Genomic DNA, 18,390 nt, shown 5'->3' on the forward strand with positions numbered 1-18,390 from the left:
ATATATGAAGACTTTATTTAGAAAGTATTTAAGCTGCAAGGTATTTGCTTCAACAAGTAGTTAGTGAAAAGACTGTCTTCAAAGGAGAGGAATCTATTCCACTGCACATACAAAGCAGCGGAAGAACTGATAGGATGGATTGATATGAGTATTGAGAAATGCTAGTTCTTGATATTCTAATGGGAGAATGATTCTTCAAGTAAATGTTTTGCAAAAAGTATTTTGCTCTAGACAAGGATGTTGGAGACTGTTCACACCCAGGGCGCTAGGAAAGTGTATGACTACCAGCTGGGTCTGCTAGCTCCCAAACTATGCAGAAAGCAACAAAGGACCTCCACATTACACAAACAGCCCGGTTTTCCAGTGGGAGATTCCCCAGATCAGCTTTGATATAGCTATCAATGATATGGAATGTAGCTGAATAATACTAAGGTCTTCCATAGCTATCAGCACAAACTGAAAACTATTATCACAGACCATTTAAAACATACTGAAGTTTTTAAGTACTGTAAAATTATGTAAACAACGGCATTAGTTAAAAATGACGCCACATGGAAATAATGGATCAAATACAAAATAATGGATCAAAACAAAGAGTCACATAAAAACAATGAACACAGCAATAGGCAGCTTCTTGAAACTGGACTTCTCAAAACATTTCCTCTTGGACCTTTTTCCAAATAACATGAAACCATGCAAATCTAACTGAAATCTAGATGCTAGCCTGACAACAAGCAGGAATTGTTTCTACAGAGATCCAACTCAAATAATTGATTACACCTATAAAAATTCTAACAAGCACTTCATTACAGTAGGTAAGTCTTTGTTTCCTTAGTAGTTCCCAAATTATAATTCTTCCCTTATCAAACCTTTTATACACTTCCTAACTTGTATTTTATTCCCAAATAGCAATGATTAAATGTATTGTCTTGAACTTAAAAAAAGACTTCTTGTTCTATTTTGCAAAATATCAACTGAGTAGAAGACCTCAAGACCTAAACTAAACTATTTACATGCACCAATAATATAATTAGTAATAATCATCTGCACACCCCAATAGAGGTAGTTGGAAAACAACAGTGTGTACTTCACACCTCTAGCAGCAGAAGTTTGTTCTGCTACCAGATGCATTACAAAAATGGAACACTGTTCGTGACTGAAACTGGTGGTTCCAGTCAAAAAAATGAAATGCAAGATTCTGTACTATTTCTACCAGCTCTACATGGTGGAGATGAAGGAAAACAAAGAAGATATGAGGATGCTGGCCGCTATCCTCACTCATTCACACACACTTTTCTTCCTGATAGATATCAAGAGATAGAAATACTAACTCTTAGCAGTCAAGCTCACTGGTAACTGAACTAGAGATGTGCACCATTACTACTTCGACCACCTTAACAGGAATTGTCCTGAATCATTTTCTAACTCATCAATGAATTTGGTTAAGCTTTAAGCAAAGTCTCTTTTAACACTAAGAAGAGAAGACTTATACGTAAAGCACAGGCTTAGCTTCCAACACTGGCATGGAAGGTACAGTATGAAATTACCTCAGTCTTCGTTAAATGAAATAAAAATGCTGCAACAGAAAATTGTACAAAACAGAAAGCCGAGTTTGAGGGGGTTTAGTGTAAAAAAAGGATTAAATTAAAAAAATTTGATTTTATTATTAGACCTTTTTATAGAGTTACTTATAGCAATCACAGGCAGACAATGATCTCTTTATGAGCACTAGATAAGATGATAATAATTACCCTAAGATAAGAAGAGAATAATTACACTGAATTATTTTGCAAGGTGCTTTGAGACCTAATAATGAAAAGCACTGCTAAAAGCTGTGTATTGTAAGTATGCTAAATAATTACATAAAACAAGTACAACTTTTTCTAGAGGCTAGTTATAAACAAAACTGATTTTATTTGAAAGTTCAGATGAATCAGTCTTTTTTTTGTGATAAAAAGGAATCAGGTGCACTACAACAGCTTTCTTGGTGCAAGCTTATAATAGAACCATTTAATGCTATTCATTGCCTTACTGAAGGAAATATATTGAATATTTTAAACAGTCCATCATGAGCTCAGTATAGTTCAACACGAGTAGGGTTTTCATAGAATAATGAAATGTATTAAGAGTTTTACAATAAACATCTGTTGACTAGGTGAGAATTCCCCACTTGTTACAAGCGATGTACAAAAAAAGTACCCCACATCATTCTATGGAAATCATTCATAACAGTTATAGTTGTCAGTTTTCTAAGCTATTTTTAGTCTTATAAATATCTATCTACAATCTTATAAATATCTATCTATACACACACACCAACCCACTATCTCCTTTCAGCCCCCAAGAAACTATAATGACCTTCTTATAAAATTCCACCGGGGGCGTGGGGGAATATGCAGTTTTTTGAAATAGCTCTACTTTGCTTGACATTCACATTGCCTGTGAAAAATGAGGCCCACTTGTGCGAATGTTCCTTATAAGAGCAATCAGGTTAGGAACTACTGGCATGAAGCTATTTCTTGAATTAGGATTGCAGGATCAAGTTGATAGCTAGCATCCCCAGGAATGCTTTTGCTATTGTAGAAACATCTGTGATGGTATGATTGAAATTATTTTACCAGAAGTCTTGATGTAATGAGAAAACAAGCTAACCCTTTAAGCTTAAGTATAAATAGTTAAATCGTAGTGGTTCATGTAATCATCTTCAAAGCTGTAATACTGTATTTATGGTAAAACACTCGCTATTTTGACACAGCTATTACTGTACTTAATGTTATTGAACAGTTATTTTTAGTGTTTAGTGTTAGACTTACATTTTGCAAATTATTTGTAAAAAAAGACGTTAAAAACAATTTTTTTATTTACAGCTTCCATATGTGTAAAAAATATCCACTGCAAATATCCTTTACCTATTCAAAACACAGGATGTTGCTCATGTATCAGTAATCCTTGGACAGGCAAATTTAATACAGGCAAAATGAAACTACCTATGACAATAACATGATTGCAATTATATTTTTTTAAAGAAAAAACTTTTCTATGAAGAGATCTTTGCCTTATTCTTTTTTGAAAACATGGATATCTAAGTCATGGAAGAAAAAGGACTCTTAAATACTAAAACATCACATTTGACTCAGGCACTCCCTTAACCTCAAATTGCTGGAGGCCTGGCTGTTTTCCCAAAGATTCACAGCACGCTCACCCTGTTGTTATGGTGTTTCCTAAACATCTGCTACGTGCCACTTGCAGAAACGGGAATCCAAACAAGACGGACCTTTAATCTGACCCCATACAGCTGTTTTAATTGTATGTTCTAATGTCTATGTCAAATTTAAGCACTGAATAGGCAAACGATTCGTGCACTTTTTCGGAAACCTTTAGGAAGCCAAGGAGCTGGAACACGTTCGCACACAGACGCTTATTGAAAGGCACGATGAGAAAACACAACACGAAAGAACGCGAAGGAGTTGCGCTCCTTGGGCGAATTTTACCATATCGCGGGGCACATTTCCGAACCGTGTGCCCCCCCGGACCTCCCCACCCCCTTCCGGTAAGGGGGCCTGGGGAGAACATCGCAGAAAAAAAAAAAAAAAAAAAAAAAAAAAAAGAAAAAAAAGAGAATAATAAGATGAAAAAGACAAAACTGTTTACACATCGCAGCGGTCGGTACGGGCGGTGCGCGGAGAGTCACAGGTGCTGCCGGAGCCAGGGCTCCCCTCGCCGCCGCCCGCCGCTCCCCGACTCCCGCCCGCTCCCGAGCCTCCGAGAGAGGGCGGAGACCCCCACCAGCCCCCCCGCCCGGAGCCGCAGGTGCGAGGGAAGGCCGGGGGCTCCAGGCTGCCCCCCGCCCGCCGTTCCCGGGGCTCATCCCGGCCGGTGCCCGCCGGGCGCGGGGGAGCTGCCGCGGGAAGGACGCGGCTCGCGGCACAGGACGGACGCGCCCGTCCCGGCGGCGCTCCGGGACCCCCTCCGCCCCTGGAGAGCGGACCGCCCTGCCGGCCGTCGGAACAAAAGGAAAACAGCCCCGCAGCCGCCCGCGGCCCCGCACAGCGCCCGGCCCATCGCGCCCCCCCTTTCCCACACTCACCTCGGCGCGACGGCGGCGGTGGAGCGGGCGGCGGCCACTCGCGCCCGCGGGCTCCCTCCTCCCCCCCAACACACACGCCCCGCTTCCCTCCCTCCCTCCCTCCTTCCCTGCCCGCCCTCCCGGCTCCGTCTCTCACCGCTCCCGGAGCGGCGGCGGCGGCGGCTGGGCCCGGCTCCCCCGCCACGTGACCCCCGCCACGTGACCGCCACACTGCCCCGGCCGGCTCCGCCCCCGCCGGGCCGGGGCTGCCCCCACAGCACCGCAAAGGTGGCGCCCCGGCCCGGGGCAGGGCTGCGGACACAGCCTGGCACGCTTGACAAGGGAAAACAGCCGCTGCTGTCCCCCCTCAGCCCCTCGCCTCCCGCCTCTGAAACAGGAGTCGCAATGGCCTGTGCGAAATAGGGTTTTTTTGACAACAAAGCACCTACGGCTGACTTACCCCTCCTGCCTTCAGGGCTAAGAAAGAAGGAAAAGAAGCTGGTGCCGGTATCCGGGGCATCGAGCCCCCGTCATGTACCTCGCACTCCACCCTGCAAAAAATCGCAAACGCTGACGCCGCTATGTTGCTGAATTTTGGCTCAACCCAAAAGCTACAGTAAGTGAAAGTTAGCTGTGCTGACCAGTGTCCCATGCCAAGTGTAACCTTTGCTCCCAGAAAATCATGCTTACAGCAACGGGTCAAGGGGGTGTCTTGTGGGAGAGAGTGTCTTTATCCTCAGAATTCAGAATACAATCTAGAGACATCAACACTACAAGACTCGGGGAGTTTCGGTAAAAAAGGGATTGGTATTGGAAACAAATTTTGATGCTGTATTCTGGTATCACACTCAGTGCACATTCACTTTCTTGAGAAAGGAGCAACAAAATGGCTAAACAAAAGAAGTGTGAAGCACTTAGTTTAAGGAAACCAGAAACAAGCGGTAATTATCAGCTCTAGAAAAGCCATCCAAAGAACAGTACAATGAGAGCAGGAAGAGAAAAGGCCCAGTCCCCCGCTGGCTTTAGTAATTACAACTTATTGACCATTTGAGAAACTAAAAGGGTAAATATTTTTCACACAATTCCCCAAAATTCCATAAGAATTTTATACTATGACCTACAGCAAGAACAAGACAGATTTTTGACAAGGACCAGCTAGGTGTGTGAAAATCTGGAAGACTTCAAGCCTGAGATAACGTGTGCACTAGGTATAAATTTTATCTGTTAATATAATCCACATATAGGAAAAAAAAATTTGCTTTTTTATTGCAGATTTCACTTACACTACACAGGCTAAACCCTAGGCCGACACTTAACAGATCCTAAAGCTAAAGTACAGTATATCAGGGAGTTAGGACTTCATTTCTGCGTGCATTACAGCAGTTGTTTTCAACTGATGAGCTGTGGAGACCAGGGGCCCTGAATTACCCATTAGATGTCTGCAAAGGGCAACCACCACCACCAGTAGGCCTACATTTCATGTATTTAGATTACTTCTTCAGTAGAAAATTTTGAGGAGCCAAAATAGTTAAAACCACAGTATCACTCAATTCCTATGTTTAACTCAAGCTATCTGTGCCTTAGCTCAATTCCTAATATACAGGCCATCATAAGAACTTAATTTCAGTAGTAAAGCAAAAAACATCAGAGAGAGGTGTGCAAATCACCGCTGCAGCTTTAACCTCCATTTTAACCCTGTCCTTGCATACATTAAATATGGTGCAACAGTGTTGCCTACTCTTCTCTCAGATGCCTTAGAAATTGTATCTGGGTTCATAATCACGAAAGAAAACTACGTGTCATAGTTGCTCAACAGCCTCTACAAGCTATAATCATGACTGAGTGATACCTTTCAGGAGTCCCACCCATTCTGCCCTCTGTTACATGGTGAGGACTGAAGGAAAATGCACAGAAAAATGTCACTAACTATTGCTGCAGCTCACTCTATCAACATAACACATTTATGTTCTTGTATTGCTCAGGTGTAATCATTAGCAGGTAAGCAGAAATGTATTTAATGTTGGCATGTGGTTAAATCCGCAGAAACCTGACTATTATAAAAACTTGACAATATCTTTGAGTTCCACGAGCTCAATTCAGCTACATATGCTATACAACTAAGAAGCCTAAAATTGCCTTTAAATGTTGTAAAAAAAAAATAAAAGACACAGAGTTCCCCTTGCAGAACACTCCCCCACAGGACCTAAATTAGAATAGGTACTAAAGTGTCTTGTGTTACAATGCAACAACTGCTTTTGTAGATGCCTCCATTAATCTACTTTTCTTCTTCACCTCTCTCATTTACAGCATAAATGACTACCCCATTTTAATGCATTGGAGAGTTTCACATGCCAACTTACTCATTTTTTCACATGCAAATCTATTCACTTGTACTTCTTCCACATGCAGACTTGACTCATTTTTGTTAGCTTTATATGCTCAAATGATTCCAAAAGGCATTTCCTTTTGATGTACCTCACCTTGCAATTTTCCTGCACCACAGAGGAATACATCAGAGAAAGAGAAACAAAGCTTGCTTGGGCAGATTCCCCAACAGAGCAAGGATTTCCTTAGTAGCTGAGGAGAATAGCCAGGCTGAATGAGGATAAACTAAACCCTCTAGTGGACTGGCTGTTCACCCCAGCTTCCTCCTGCCTCATTTTTGTTGTGGAAGCAGCTCCAATCTGCCATATATATTTTTGCCCTGCTTCTTCGAGGAGCTTAATGCAACCTGAACAGGGAAAACAAGATGTCATCCCAGGATACAAAAAGAACTGACATATTAAAAGCACCAACAATCTTTTTAAGTCTATCAACTCTAGCATATAAAAGAGAAGAGACTGTACCTGTATTCAACAAAGGGAACAATAAGGGCAAGCTCAGAATTATCCATCTGGTATGAATGGTACATAAGTATTTGAAAAACATTTTCTAGATAAGAACAAAACCACTTTGGTAAATGGGAAAATGGGGCAATGTACACTAAATTGAATAGAAATGCAACTTTCGCATTTTTTCTTTATCAAATGAAGGATATCCTAAACAAGGGAAATATATTCATGTGGGGTTTTTTGGATTTTTTTTTTCTTTTTAATTTGACATAGTAGTTCACATTATGCCACACAAGATATTAAACTGAAGAAATGAGGATTAGTACAGATGGCAAGGGATGGAAACTAAGGTGTGGCAGTGGATGGTGCTCCAAAGAAAGCAAACTGAGGAGATACGGTAAATGGAATCCCTAAACTGTGATACTTGCCTTTTTAATATTTTTGTTAGGTGACCTTAAAACAAAAACGTGAGTGTGGTAATAAAATTTGCTGAAAACACAAACTTGAGAATCAACAATACAGTCTAGCATCAAAATAGATATATCATTCAGGAAAGAGTGGATGACCCATGGAAGCAGACCACTAAAAATAAGAGGATTAAATATGATAGTACAAAGTTAAAAGTGATGAATTTTAAGGACTTACAAGCGTTCCGTTTAAACTGAAGGCATCAAGTAAAAAGAGAGGAGGAGAAAAATTTGTATCTTTCAGCCAGCAAGAGAATACCCACAAGGCAACAACTTGATGCGATCATGAAAGAAGCTAATACTCCCAGAATTTCAAAGAGAGATCTGTAATACAAAGGTGTTGCAGTAGTATTGGGAAGACTTCACCCAGAATTCTGCATACAGTTGTGATCAATTACATTAAAGCATGGTAAATTAAACTTGAAATAGGTACTGAGGAGAGCCAGGAGAGAAAGACAGGATTGTCTATATGATACTTTATTAAACAAACAGTAATTTTTGCCGATTTTATTTGGTGCATCATGGTCCCTTCTTACACATTTCATAAAAAGTTTAGCATTATAAAACTCTAGTTGTTGAAAGTGAGATCTTTTAATGTCTACAATATTAAAAAAATCTATTAATATAACTTGCTCGACAAAGACCACATTAGAATATTAAAATAAATAGCAGTTGGTGGAAATACTTCTAAAGTCCCCAGGTTTTTCAGACAGACACCTTAATGGCTGAGATATGCATTATATCTTTTTTAGCTTAAATCTACAGAGACCTCTGCCATATGTAGTTTCTTCAAAACCTTTTATCATTTCTAAGTGTGATCTCATGAACAGTTCAAGTAAGAAGACAGCACAGCAAAGCTTAAGCAGTCCTTTTTCATTGATTTTGTTGCAAAGTTCAATAGAGACAGCATTCAAATATAAAGAGAGTTCTTGAAAAATGTGAAAGAATAAGGGAAAATCCATCAAAATATTCAAGGTCTTAAACACAATTTATCACCAGAGTCCTAAATTACTTCCCTACCATCACCCTCCATAATATAAAATACAACAAATACCGAGGTTGCTGCAAGATCAAATGTTAATTCTTAAAGAAAAAAGAAAAAACAAACAACAACAACAAACCCACCCCAAAACAACAAAAACAAACCCAAAATAATTACAGCATAATGCCTGCATTATTGTATGTAGTTCCATAAAGGAACATGATCAAATATTTAAGTCCTTTTATTCCACTGAAAAAATCATTTCAACCTAGACTTTAGAAAAATACACTGCAAGAATGTTACAAATGTACTGAGGGTTTTTTCTTTTCTTTTTTTTTAATGGTTTTCACAAAATATAATACAATGATAGAATGCAGCTCTAGGCCCAAATAAAATAAAAACATCCCATACTTCAATGAATGATTAGGGATCTCACTGATAATTTTAATCCTAGTTTTAGAAGGACACAAAATGAATTCCAGATGTGAAAGGTCTGGTTAGCCTTATTAGCACCCACGTTTCCTATGTTTGTTCCCCCTTGAGATCCCCCCCCACCTGCTTGAGGCTTACAATAATACTGCTCAGCATAAGGACTTTCCTCTGTAAATTGTAAGAAATATTGTTGGGCAATGAAGAGTATCCTTATCCCAAAAGGTGACTGTACTGTAGAATCATACAACCATTAAGGCTGGAAATGACCTCTAAGATCATCAGGTCCAAACTGTTAACCCAGCACTGTCGTATTAACCATTAAACCATGTTTCCCAGCTTCCACATTCACATCCCTATTCACGCCTTTTGAACACTTCAAGGGATGGCCCACTTACCTGGGCAGACTGTTTCAGTGTGCCTGACCACCCTTTTGGGTGAAGAATTTGGGTGAAGAAATTTTTCCTAAGATCCAGCCTAAACCTCTCCTGGCACAACTGGAGGCCATTTCCTCATCCTATCACTTGTTACTTGGGAGAAGAGACCAATCCCCATCTCACCACAACCCCCTTTCAGGTAGTTGTAGAGAGCAATAGGTTCTCCCCTGAGCCTCCTTTTCTCCAGGCTGAACAACCCCAGCTCCCTCAGCCACTCCTCATAAGACTTCATTGCTCCATTCCCTTCACCAGCTCTCTTGCCCTTCTCTGGACATGCTCCAGCCCCTCAATGACTTACTTGTAGTGAGGGGCCCAGAACTGTACACAGTATTCTAGAGGTGACCCCACCAGTGTACACAGGGACAGTCACTTCCCTGCTCTGGCTGACCAGAGTATTGCTGATACAAGCCAGGATGCCATTTGCTTTCTTGGGCACCTGGGCATACTGCTGGCTCATGTTCCTGCTGGCTGTTAACCAACACCTCCAGGTCCTTTTCTTCTGGGCCACCTTCCAGCCACTCATCCCCCACCCTGTAGTGCTGCATGGCATTGTTGTGAGCCAAGTGCAGGACCCAGTACTTGGCCTCATTGAACCTCATACAACTGGCCTCAGCCCATCAATCCAGCCTGTTCAGATCCCTCTGTAGAGCCTTTCTGCCCTCCAACAGATCGACACTCCTGCCAAACTTGGTGTCACCCACAAATTGAGTGAGAGTATCCTCAATCCACTTGTACAGATCATTGATGGAGATATTAAACAGGACTGGCCCTAACACTGAGCTCTGGGGATCATCACTTGTGACCAGCTACCAGCTGGATGTAACTCCATTCATCGCCACTCTGGGCCCAGCCATCTAGCCAGGTTTTTACTCAGCGAGCACTGCCACCCAGCCAAGCCATAAGCAGCCAATTTCTCCACAAGAATCCTGTGACAGACAGTGTCACAGGCTTAACTGAAGTCCAGGTAGACAACATTCATAGTCTTCTCTGTTTGTTTTTATGACTTGCTTTGGTTATGATATTCATGTAACTGTGATGATAATGAAAATTGCACTACATGAAAGCCTCCTTCACTGTTTCAAATTTAGAGGTGTAGTGGGTTGTGTCTTGTAGTTAGCAATTCAAGCAATAGAAGTCCTTTATATGACCTTCACAGTTCCCCTTGTTTTGTAGTACATTAAAAAAATGAGCTAGAATAACTCTGCATGTTGAAAAGCCAGTCTCAGCTTGGTCTAATTTTTCATACTTGTAGCAAACAACTTTAGGAACCAACTTCTGAAAAACATACACCCTCAGAATCCTTCCTTCCCACTCCATATCTCATTCTGACACATAACGGGCTAAACCAGCAGAAATAGCTTTAAAAAATGCTACTCAAAGCCAAAAGGGGAAACATTTACCAATTCCAAGGCTTCAGGTTCCCTGGACAACACGACAGAATTGTTCAGATGCTTAGCTTTGCCCACTCCTCTTCCCTACTCTATTTCTCCCCTTAAATGCTGTTTGCAGCTCCCTCTGCCCAAATGGTGACCTGGCCAGTAGCAGAAAGCTGTCACAGTCCTCTATCACACTGACCTTTCATGGCTGTACTTAACAATATTAATTCCAAATATTCCTTAAGAAACCACGCCTCTTTTTTCTTCAGTTTTATACTGACTTTATAACTTTCCTAAAATGAAAAGATAATGTTTGTTTTGACCAAAAGCAAAATCAAATAGAGGGAGCTTGCTTCATTTTACAGCTGAAGAGAGATTTTTCTTTTGTATATTAATTTCAAGCTCACTGATGATACAGAAGGCCGTAATTATTCCAGGGTCACTCATCACTGCTGAATCCCTAGCTTCTGGAATACCTGTATATCTAATGATATGCATACAACACATATGCAAAACACATTTTACGCTCAATAGAGTTGCCAGTGTTGGAGAATGCAAAGATTAAAAGGAAGTAAAACTACACTATCATTCCACATGGAAAAGTAGTCCCATCCAGGACAGGGAAAAAAAATAGACATAAAATTAAAATAATAGGCATAACATAAATACATAAAAACCTGCTCTCCCAGTCCTTGTGTTAGCTCTGGCGATAAATACAGGACCTTTTGTAAGCCAATTAAGTTCTAGTTAATTGTAAGAATATTTTTGGATACAAAATTGGAGTGTCATCTCTCAGTCTTTAGGCTCCTTCTGATTTTGTTCAATTTCAAAATTAACAGGAAATAATAGTTGCAGTCCTAAAACACTCTTCCCCCTCTTTCCTGCTTTCTTGCTCCTTCCTCCTCCGATCTCACCCCTCTAGCTTTGATACATCAGGAGCGCAACATACAAAACAGTGACAGATCACAAGGCCTTGCTCAGTATGTGCATCTCTCACTACTTACAATGTATCAGCTATGCCAACATTGTAGAAATGCACAATATTTTCTTATCTGTGAGTGATCTCTTCAGAGCTGCAAGTGTACCCAATGTTCTGTGTGTGCTGTAATTTACAATGGAGTCCATCTTTTCTGTAATAGAAAAATGAACAACTGTATAGCTCTGACAGACGACTCCTTCAATCTACAGTCATCCAGAAATTTTGCTTGCTGTTTCTTTCCTGAGGGGCTACTTATGTGGCTAATCAAATATCTGTCAGTTCTGATGTTGGATGGATTTTCTTTGGTGTGTTCAAGCCCATTCCTGCATGGGTATTATGAGTCTGCTTTTGGTAAAAGATATTATTTGAAAATGAGATTTCTTTCAGGAACCTTATACTTGTTACTAACAGGCAAAATTGCTCAAGCACAAAAAGCTAAAAACTTACAGTAATACTCTAAAATTTTCACTTTTAAAATTTGTTCACTGACAGCAATGTTATAGTCTGTTTCTATTTTGTAGTTAATTTTCTTATTACTGCTATGCAATCAGAAGTGAGAAAATTACTTTTTCTGCTTATGTGAAAAATACAATCACTAATATTCAAGGTCTTGGGCTTTTTTCCCCCCTCATAGTAAAACTTAATTGGTAGTGTTCTGGGGGTATTTGTTTGTTTGTTTAGGGAACATACTGAATTTTACATTTATATAGGTGTAAATCAATAAAGCTATTCCTTTTTTAGGGGGCCAATGAGGGAAACACTGTCTATGTGTCTCATTTCCATGTATTATTAGCAACACTGTAGGGATAGGGATGCAGAAATCCACAGACTGAAATACAGTAAGATTGAATATTTTATATGTCTTCCATATAAAGCACATGTGCTCTGAGGAATAAGTACGCTACAATCACATGCATTGTGTATTATGAGGAAATAAAGAAGGAAAAATTAATAAACATTACTTCTTATAAACAATGTCTTCTTTTGATTTACAGTCACTAAAAATAACTTAAAACAGTTTCTATCCTACCTAAAACAGATCCAACCTTTCCTAAAGCAGGATCTTGGTGTGGAGATACACAGACCTACCAGTTAACATCTGAAGGGAAGACCATACTTCAGACTCATCCTTTTAATGTAACATGACTGCGTACCGAAGCATAGAAAGGAAACTTTGGGTAACTAAACATCTAAGAAATTTCTGAGCTAAAAATACTACATTCCAAAATCTCCTACAGCAAATAACTCTATAGAAGGATCCTTTGAAGTTGAATGTTCACCGCTAGCTGAATGCATATCTAATGCTCCAAAGCATCATAAGTCTTGGACCCACCAATGCCCAGGCCGCAATTTTTTTGATAGCAGCTTAAAATGTTGGCAAGAGCTCCCCTTACTGGTCTGTCTTCAAATTGTCAACTCTTCAGTCCTGAAAATCTGAAACAGCAATGTGAAGAATACTACTTCTATTCCACATTAAAAAACAAAACCAAAAAAACAACAATAAAAAAAAACCAACCACCCTAAACCCCCACAAACAAAGAAACAAAAACAAATCACAAATCCCCAAAAAACAGCAAAACAAAAAAACCCCAGTTCCACATCAAGTTTCTATCAGATATCCTATTTCTAAAATTCTTATTAGTTGTTAAGTCATAAGACCAAACATTATGACTTAGTTTAGGAAGAATTTTGTAAGAACAAAATATACTGCTCAGACTGTGTTGGTTTAATGATTAAAGACTTGTTGATTTATATATATATAAACATATACGCACACATTACATACACTTATATATGTTTTTTCCTGAGGTTCATCCGCCGGGGCCAAGCACGCTTGGACGGTGGCAGCCGCGCACACTGTGTCTCACCTAAAAAATCCAATGCGCAGGCTGGAAGGTGTAAAAACCTTCCCCGGTTCTTCGTTCGTGAAGAGACTGGCCATTATATGTTTTTTAGAGTCCTACTTTCACAAGCTTGGCCTAGGGGTTGACTGAAATTTGACAGTTTTACAGTGATGATGCCAACTAAGAAAGGTTAACACAAGTCACTTAAATGATACCATGAAATACCATTATCTTCAATTCACAATCCTGTTAATGCATAAAAATACATGTTCTCTAGATTGTTCTTGCATACGAGAGGTGGCCCTACAGAGGTGAGAAAAAACAGTGAAAACTGTTGTTATGGCACATTAGGAAAGAAATAGAGACTCAGAAGATATGTTTTTGAATGCACCGTATAAACGTGGAAAAACTGTAAAATAGGATTTCTTAATGTACAACAGCACTTGGAGAAGGTTTAGTGTAGCACATCACACAGCCACCTAGATCTCAGCACTGTGCTAAATATCCAAAAACCCGCAAACTACCATTATAAGCACATTAAACAAATAAACAAATCCACTATCATTTCAAATAGATTCAGGTGCCTCCCATTTTCTGAAACAACGCTGGCAGTTTAGCTACGAAGTCAAATCCACTCAGTCTGGGTTCTTTCAGGTAAACTGGTAGAATTCCCTGAAGCATTCTCTATTTTCTTTCAATATAGTTTTCTTTCTTGATGTCACATCCATTCTCTCTAGTGATTGCTGGTTATTTCCTCCTTCACTGCACTGGACAATTATTCTTCTTGGGCTAGTTGTTGTATCAGAGAGAAGGAGAGGGGACTTATGAATTGGGCACAAACAAACTAAGTCATTATAATCCCTATCTATACTGACTAACCAGGGTCATATTCATTGTGCTATCAACACCCATGCTAACCTAACCCACTCTCCAGAATTAGCTGATCCCACAATTTGTAAAAGTATCTAAATGTAGGCATTTAAGCTTATTTGCTTTTTACACATCTTTCTTTGAAGCCCATTAATAAACTTAAAGAAAAAAAAATTGAGACATGAACAAAAAACTCAAAATGCTCAATAGTATAATTTTCAATAAAAATGAAGTGCTTTAACAGGAAGCAGTATTTTCAGTTTCCACCTTCTCTTGCCATATAACAAACTTTATTTGAATTATTCAAATTCTCTTACCTTGCTTTAGAGACCTCTCATCTTTCTGTCAAATATTAGTCTTTAGCTTTTATATTTGTGTTAAGGAAAGCAGTACTTATGATCATGTTCAACTTACAGTAACTACCCACGTGCAACTTGGTTTATGTCATAAAATGCAAATAAGTGAACTTGCAATCTTTTTTTAGATTTAAGTATAAATAAGTATCAAGTAATAAATGAAGTTTGAATAAGTGTCCTTTAAGTAACTGTTCTAACCATGCTCTTCTTCCAGTAGACAAGATATTTTCAACTCACTGAAAGCAGAAAGTGAGCAGTGAAAGCCCATTGAGATAAAATTTGGTGCTTTAACAAGCAGCAACAAGAAGTCTGCCATCCAAGATCTCTTTTCACTGCTCAAGCAAAACCTGAGCAGAGTGAAGTTCCTGTGCTAGATATTAGCAAAACAGTGAACTTATTAATGATGGATACAAATGTTAAATTAACATAAAATATTCAAATAGTGAGCCAATTTTCTCACAATATTAACTCTATAATCAAAATATGTATATATTTACAAAGATCTCCTTCAGTTTTTATTCTCAAACGCTTCCAGACTTTAAAATGTATTCCTAACACAGTGTTTCATTCCAAGCTCTACTCATCAATATTTCACACCTAAATGAAAAACAGTGTAAATGCTGACTATCTCAAAATGTCTTGATATTTCTAACACTTGTCTCTACTTTTCTCCCATCTGAGCAATATACATTTTTTAAATTATTTTTTGTAGTTAAAGCACGAAAGTTACAGGATTATATGCATTAAAAAAAACAAAACAAAACACAAAACCTTTCAGAGGTCCAAGTTGATTCAAATACCAAAAACCCTTGGGTGTTTTGTTCATTTAGTTCATATACTTAAGTTTCCTCATTGGATTTCCTTCACCATACTGTGTGATTCAAGACCCTTTTTTCCCTAGGGACTACAAAGAACTCAGTCCCTTAGACCCCATACAATGCTACCAATTTGCTTCTTTACATCATTTGTTTATTCTTACAGCATAGAATCAGTTAGGCCTTGTTAGGTTGCAGGAAGGATTAAATTATTCACACGTTTAGAAGTTAAAAGTCCATAAAATTGTTTGCTCAAATAAGAAAAAAAATCTTACAAGCAGAGTATAAGAATGCATGCTTTACAGTTTGGAATTTCTATCCCTCTGCATTACATAAGCCATTTATCAATTGTAAATTTAAGTGAAAACACAGGTAATGCAACAGCAAAGCTGGTACAATTAACCAGGAGAAAAAAACAAGAACTGCAAGAACCTTATTATAGACTTAAAAGGGAAATCACAACAGAAATGGAGCACTAGACACGCTAAATATAGAGAAGCTTAAGAGGTGGAATTCCACATATGACTTTTCAAATGCTGTCATTTGAAGAGAGAGCAAGGGATGATTTACCTTTCAGCAAAATCTGGATGGAAAATAACCTAGGATTCCAAAGAAAGGAAACAGAAATTACATGAAGCTAAATTCTACAGGTCTATCGGCTCATCCATGTGAGCCTGAATATATGCAATTCTATAGAACTTTCTTTGGACAGCTTTTTGATTAAAAATATCTAGTGAAACTTTCCCCTGAAGCTTCCCTATTCCTGAGGGGAGAAAAAACAAACCAAAACACTCCCCTCCCCCCCCCCCCCCCCCAAAAACAACCCAAACAAACAACAAAAACAAACCCACCAACTAATGTGATAGCTCCTGGACAAGAAAAACAAGCAGCACTGGAAGAGTCAGCAAGGAAAACTGTTCCTTACAAAAGCTTTTCAATTTATACTTATTTTTTCCCCAAAGATACAAAGGTGGCGCCTATCTGATGTACATGAGGGGCTCTCAAAACCAAGCTTCCATTTGATGTAATATCCCAGGAGTCCTTTGTCAATGATTACTTATAGATCCAATAATTTCTACTGTTTTGAGTAGGAAGTAGAATAAGAGCAAAAGTAACACATATTATTCTTCTTGTTTCTGTAATCCGTATGTGCCTGACCTGCAAACAGGAATCTTCACAGGTTCCATCATCATGCACTAGCTCACTTACAAATAAGCCAGTGTCTGAGCTAGTTACAAATACAGTGTAAAAACTAAAAACCAAAACAAATCAAAAAAAAAACAAAACAAAAAAGTATGAAACTATGAAGCTTTTCCTTTGCAGCAAAAAGCAATAGAGGAAGAAGAGTTAAGCTGGAGGAAAAAACACAACACTCAAAAAAAAAAATCCCAAACCAGCTTTCCTCTTTGCAGGTAGAGCATGTGAATCTCCTTCTTCCTGATTACATAGCTTATTGTGGCCAAAGCAATTATACATATAGGATTGGTCTCCCATTTCTCTGACTCCTTTAATTTGTGATTTGGTAAAAGTAGGCAAGTAGTATGGGGCATTTGTTAAATTTTTGGAAAACAAAACAGAAACACGACAATGAAACAGTCACATGAACTTTCATTCTGGGGTATTAAACCCATTAGGTTAAAGCAGTATTTGACCATGCCTTCAACTTACAGAGATGTTCCAACAAGCACAGATCATACTTTACCAGACATTCTTTACTTTCTATTAGTCACACTATAATCAGAGTCAAACAATTCCACAGAAACATGTCGGAGAAGTGTATATAGCATTTCAAAGCACAAACACTAACTTTTGGGTCATACCATTTTGCAAGATAAAAATCCTAAAGGAAAAACAGAGAGCATGCATCAAAAATTCTTTAGGCAAGTCACCAAGTGTAGAAATTTAAGAATTTTAATAAAGATACTCTAATCTTTCAAAATAAGAAACAAAATCCATTTCCAAAGTATTTTGTCTATGAAAATGATACATTTCTCAGAGTAGCCACTTCTATGTAGAACTTACAAATCACAGTGTTATCTATTAGAACAACCCATGCTATTGAAATTCAGTTTCAAAACTTCCAGTAAGCCCATTTCTCTTGTCTTTTCACTTCTGAGTAATAGGAAATGAGTTCTGGTCCATCAGCTCGCCCACTCTCTCCTGGAGAAAGTTAACCAATTCAGCTAACACAAAGACATGAGTTTCATCCAGGTCTTGTATGATGAACTTCTTTCCCAAAGCATTTGACTCATCCAAGTAGAGCAGAAACTGCTTCATTGCTGGGTCACTGAAGAGACAAATACACATCAGATTTCACCCCAGTGTAATAAGATACAGTTACAAGCAAACAGGAGAAACACCATTTAAAGACACTCCCGAAGATTTTAGGGAAATTATTATTTCCCTATTATTTTTCCCTATTATTATTTTATTAGTAACTCACAAGTTAAATACAGTATATGAAGCTTTTGAAAAGGTTGTTTCTTTCACAGCAGTAATTGCTTCTGTTACTTTAGAGACAAAAATAAACTGATAAAGTCTAATGAATAGAATCAGCTGCTTGATTAGCAGAGAAGTTCCCCTATGCTGCTGCTAAAGCAGCTCAAAAAAACCGCAAACAACTAAAAAGCCTCAATACGGTAAGTTTGAACTTACAGTTTTGTCTTCAGCAATAGCACCGTAAAAACACGTTTTCTTAAAGCACACTTTTGTTTAAGGATAACCAAAACACAGTTCTCAAAGTAGTATAAATAATAATAATGGCCAGTCTCTTCGCGAACGAAGAACCGGGGAAGGTCTTTCCACCTTCCAGCCTGCGCATTGGATTTTTTAGGTGAGACACAGTGTGCGCGGAACTGAGCCCACCCTTTAATCCTGAGGTTCATCTGCCGGGGCCAAGCACGCTTGGACGGTGGCAGTGAGGTCCTCAGGACGTAGA

At 38.9% G+C, this 18,390-nt stretch overlaps 2 protein-coding genes across 2 annotated transcripts in view; both read right to left on the minus strand.

The window, feature by feature from the left end:
* Nucleotides 1–4,294, minus strand: part of TULP4 (tubby like protein 4) — a 147,852-nt gene extending 143,558 nt beyond the window's left edge. Inside the window, exon 1 of the mRNA XM_027904749.1 lies at nucleotides 4,224–4,294. The gene's annotated coding sequence lies outside the window, so the exon portion shown is untranslated. The remainder of the gene's footprint in view (nucleotides 1–4,223) is intronic.
* Nucleotides 4,295–15,584: 11,290 nt separating this feature from the next.
* The window catches only part of GTF2H5 (general transcription factor IIH subunit 5), a 3,482-nt gene continuing 676 nt past the window's right edge, over nucleotides 15,585–18,390 (minus strand). The window contains exon 3 of the mRNA XM_027904779.1: nucleotides 15,585–17,739. Within this exon, the coding sequence (XP_027760580.1) occupies nucleotides 17,559–17,739 (181 nt within the window). The 3' untranslated portion in view covers nucleotides 15,585–17,558. The remainder of the gene's footprint in view (nucleotides 17,740–18,390) is intronic.

This window comes from Empidonax traillii, unplaced genomic scaffold (assembly GCF_003031625.1).
Source record: "Empidonax traillii isolate 1590-97213 ecotype Southwest subspecies unplaced genomic scaffold, ASM303162v1 scaffold24:size2376012, whole genome shotgun sequence".
NCBI lineage: Eukaryota > Metazoa > Chordata > Aves > Passeriformes > Tyrannidae > Empidonax > Empidonax traillii.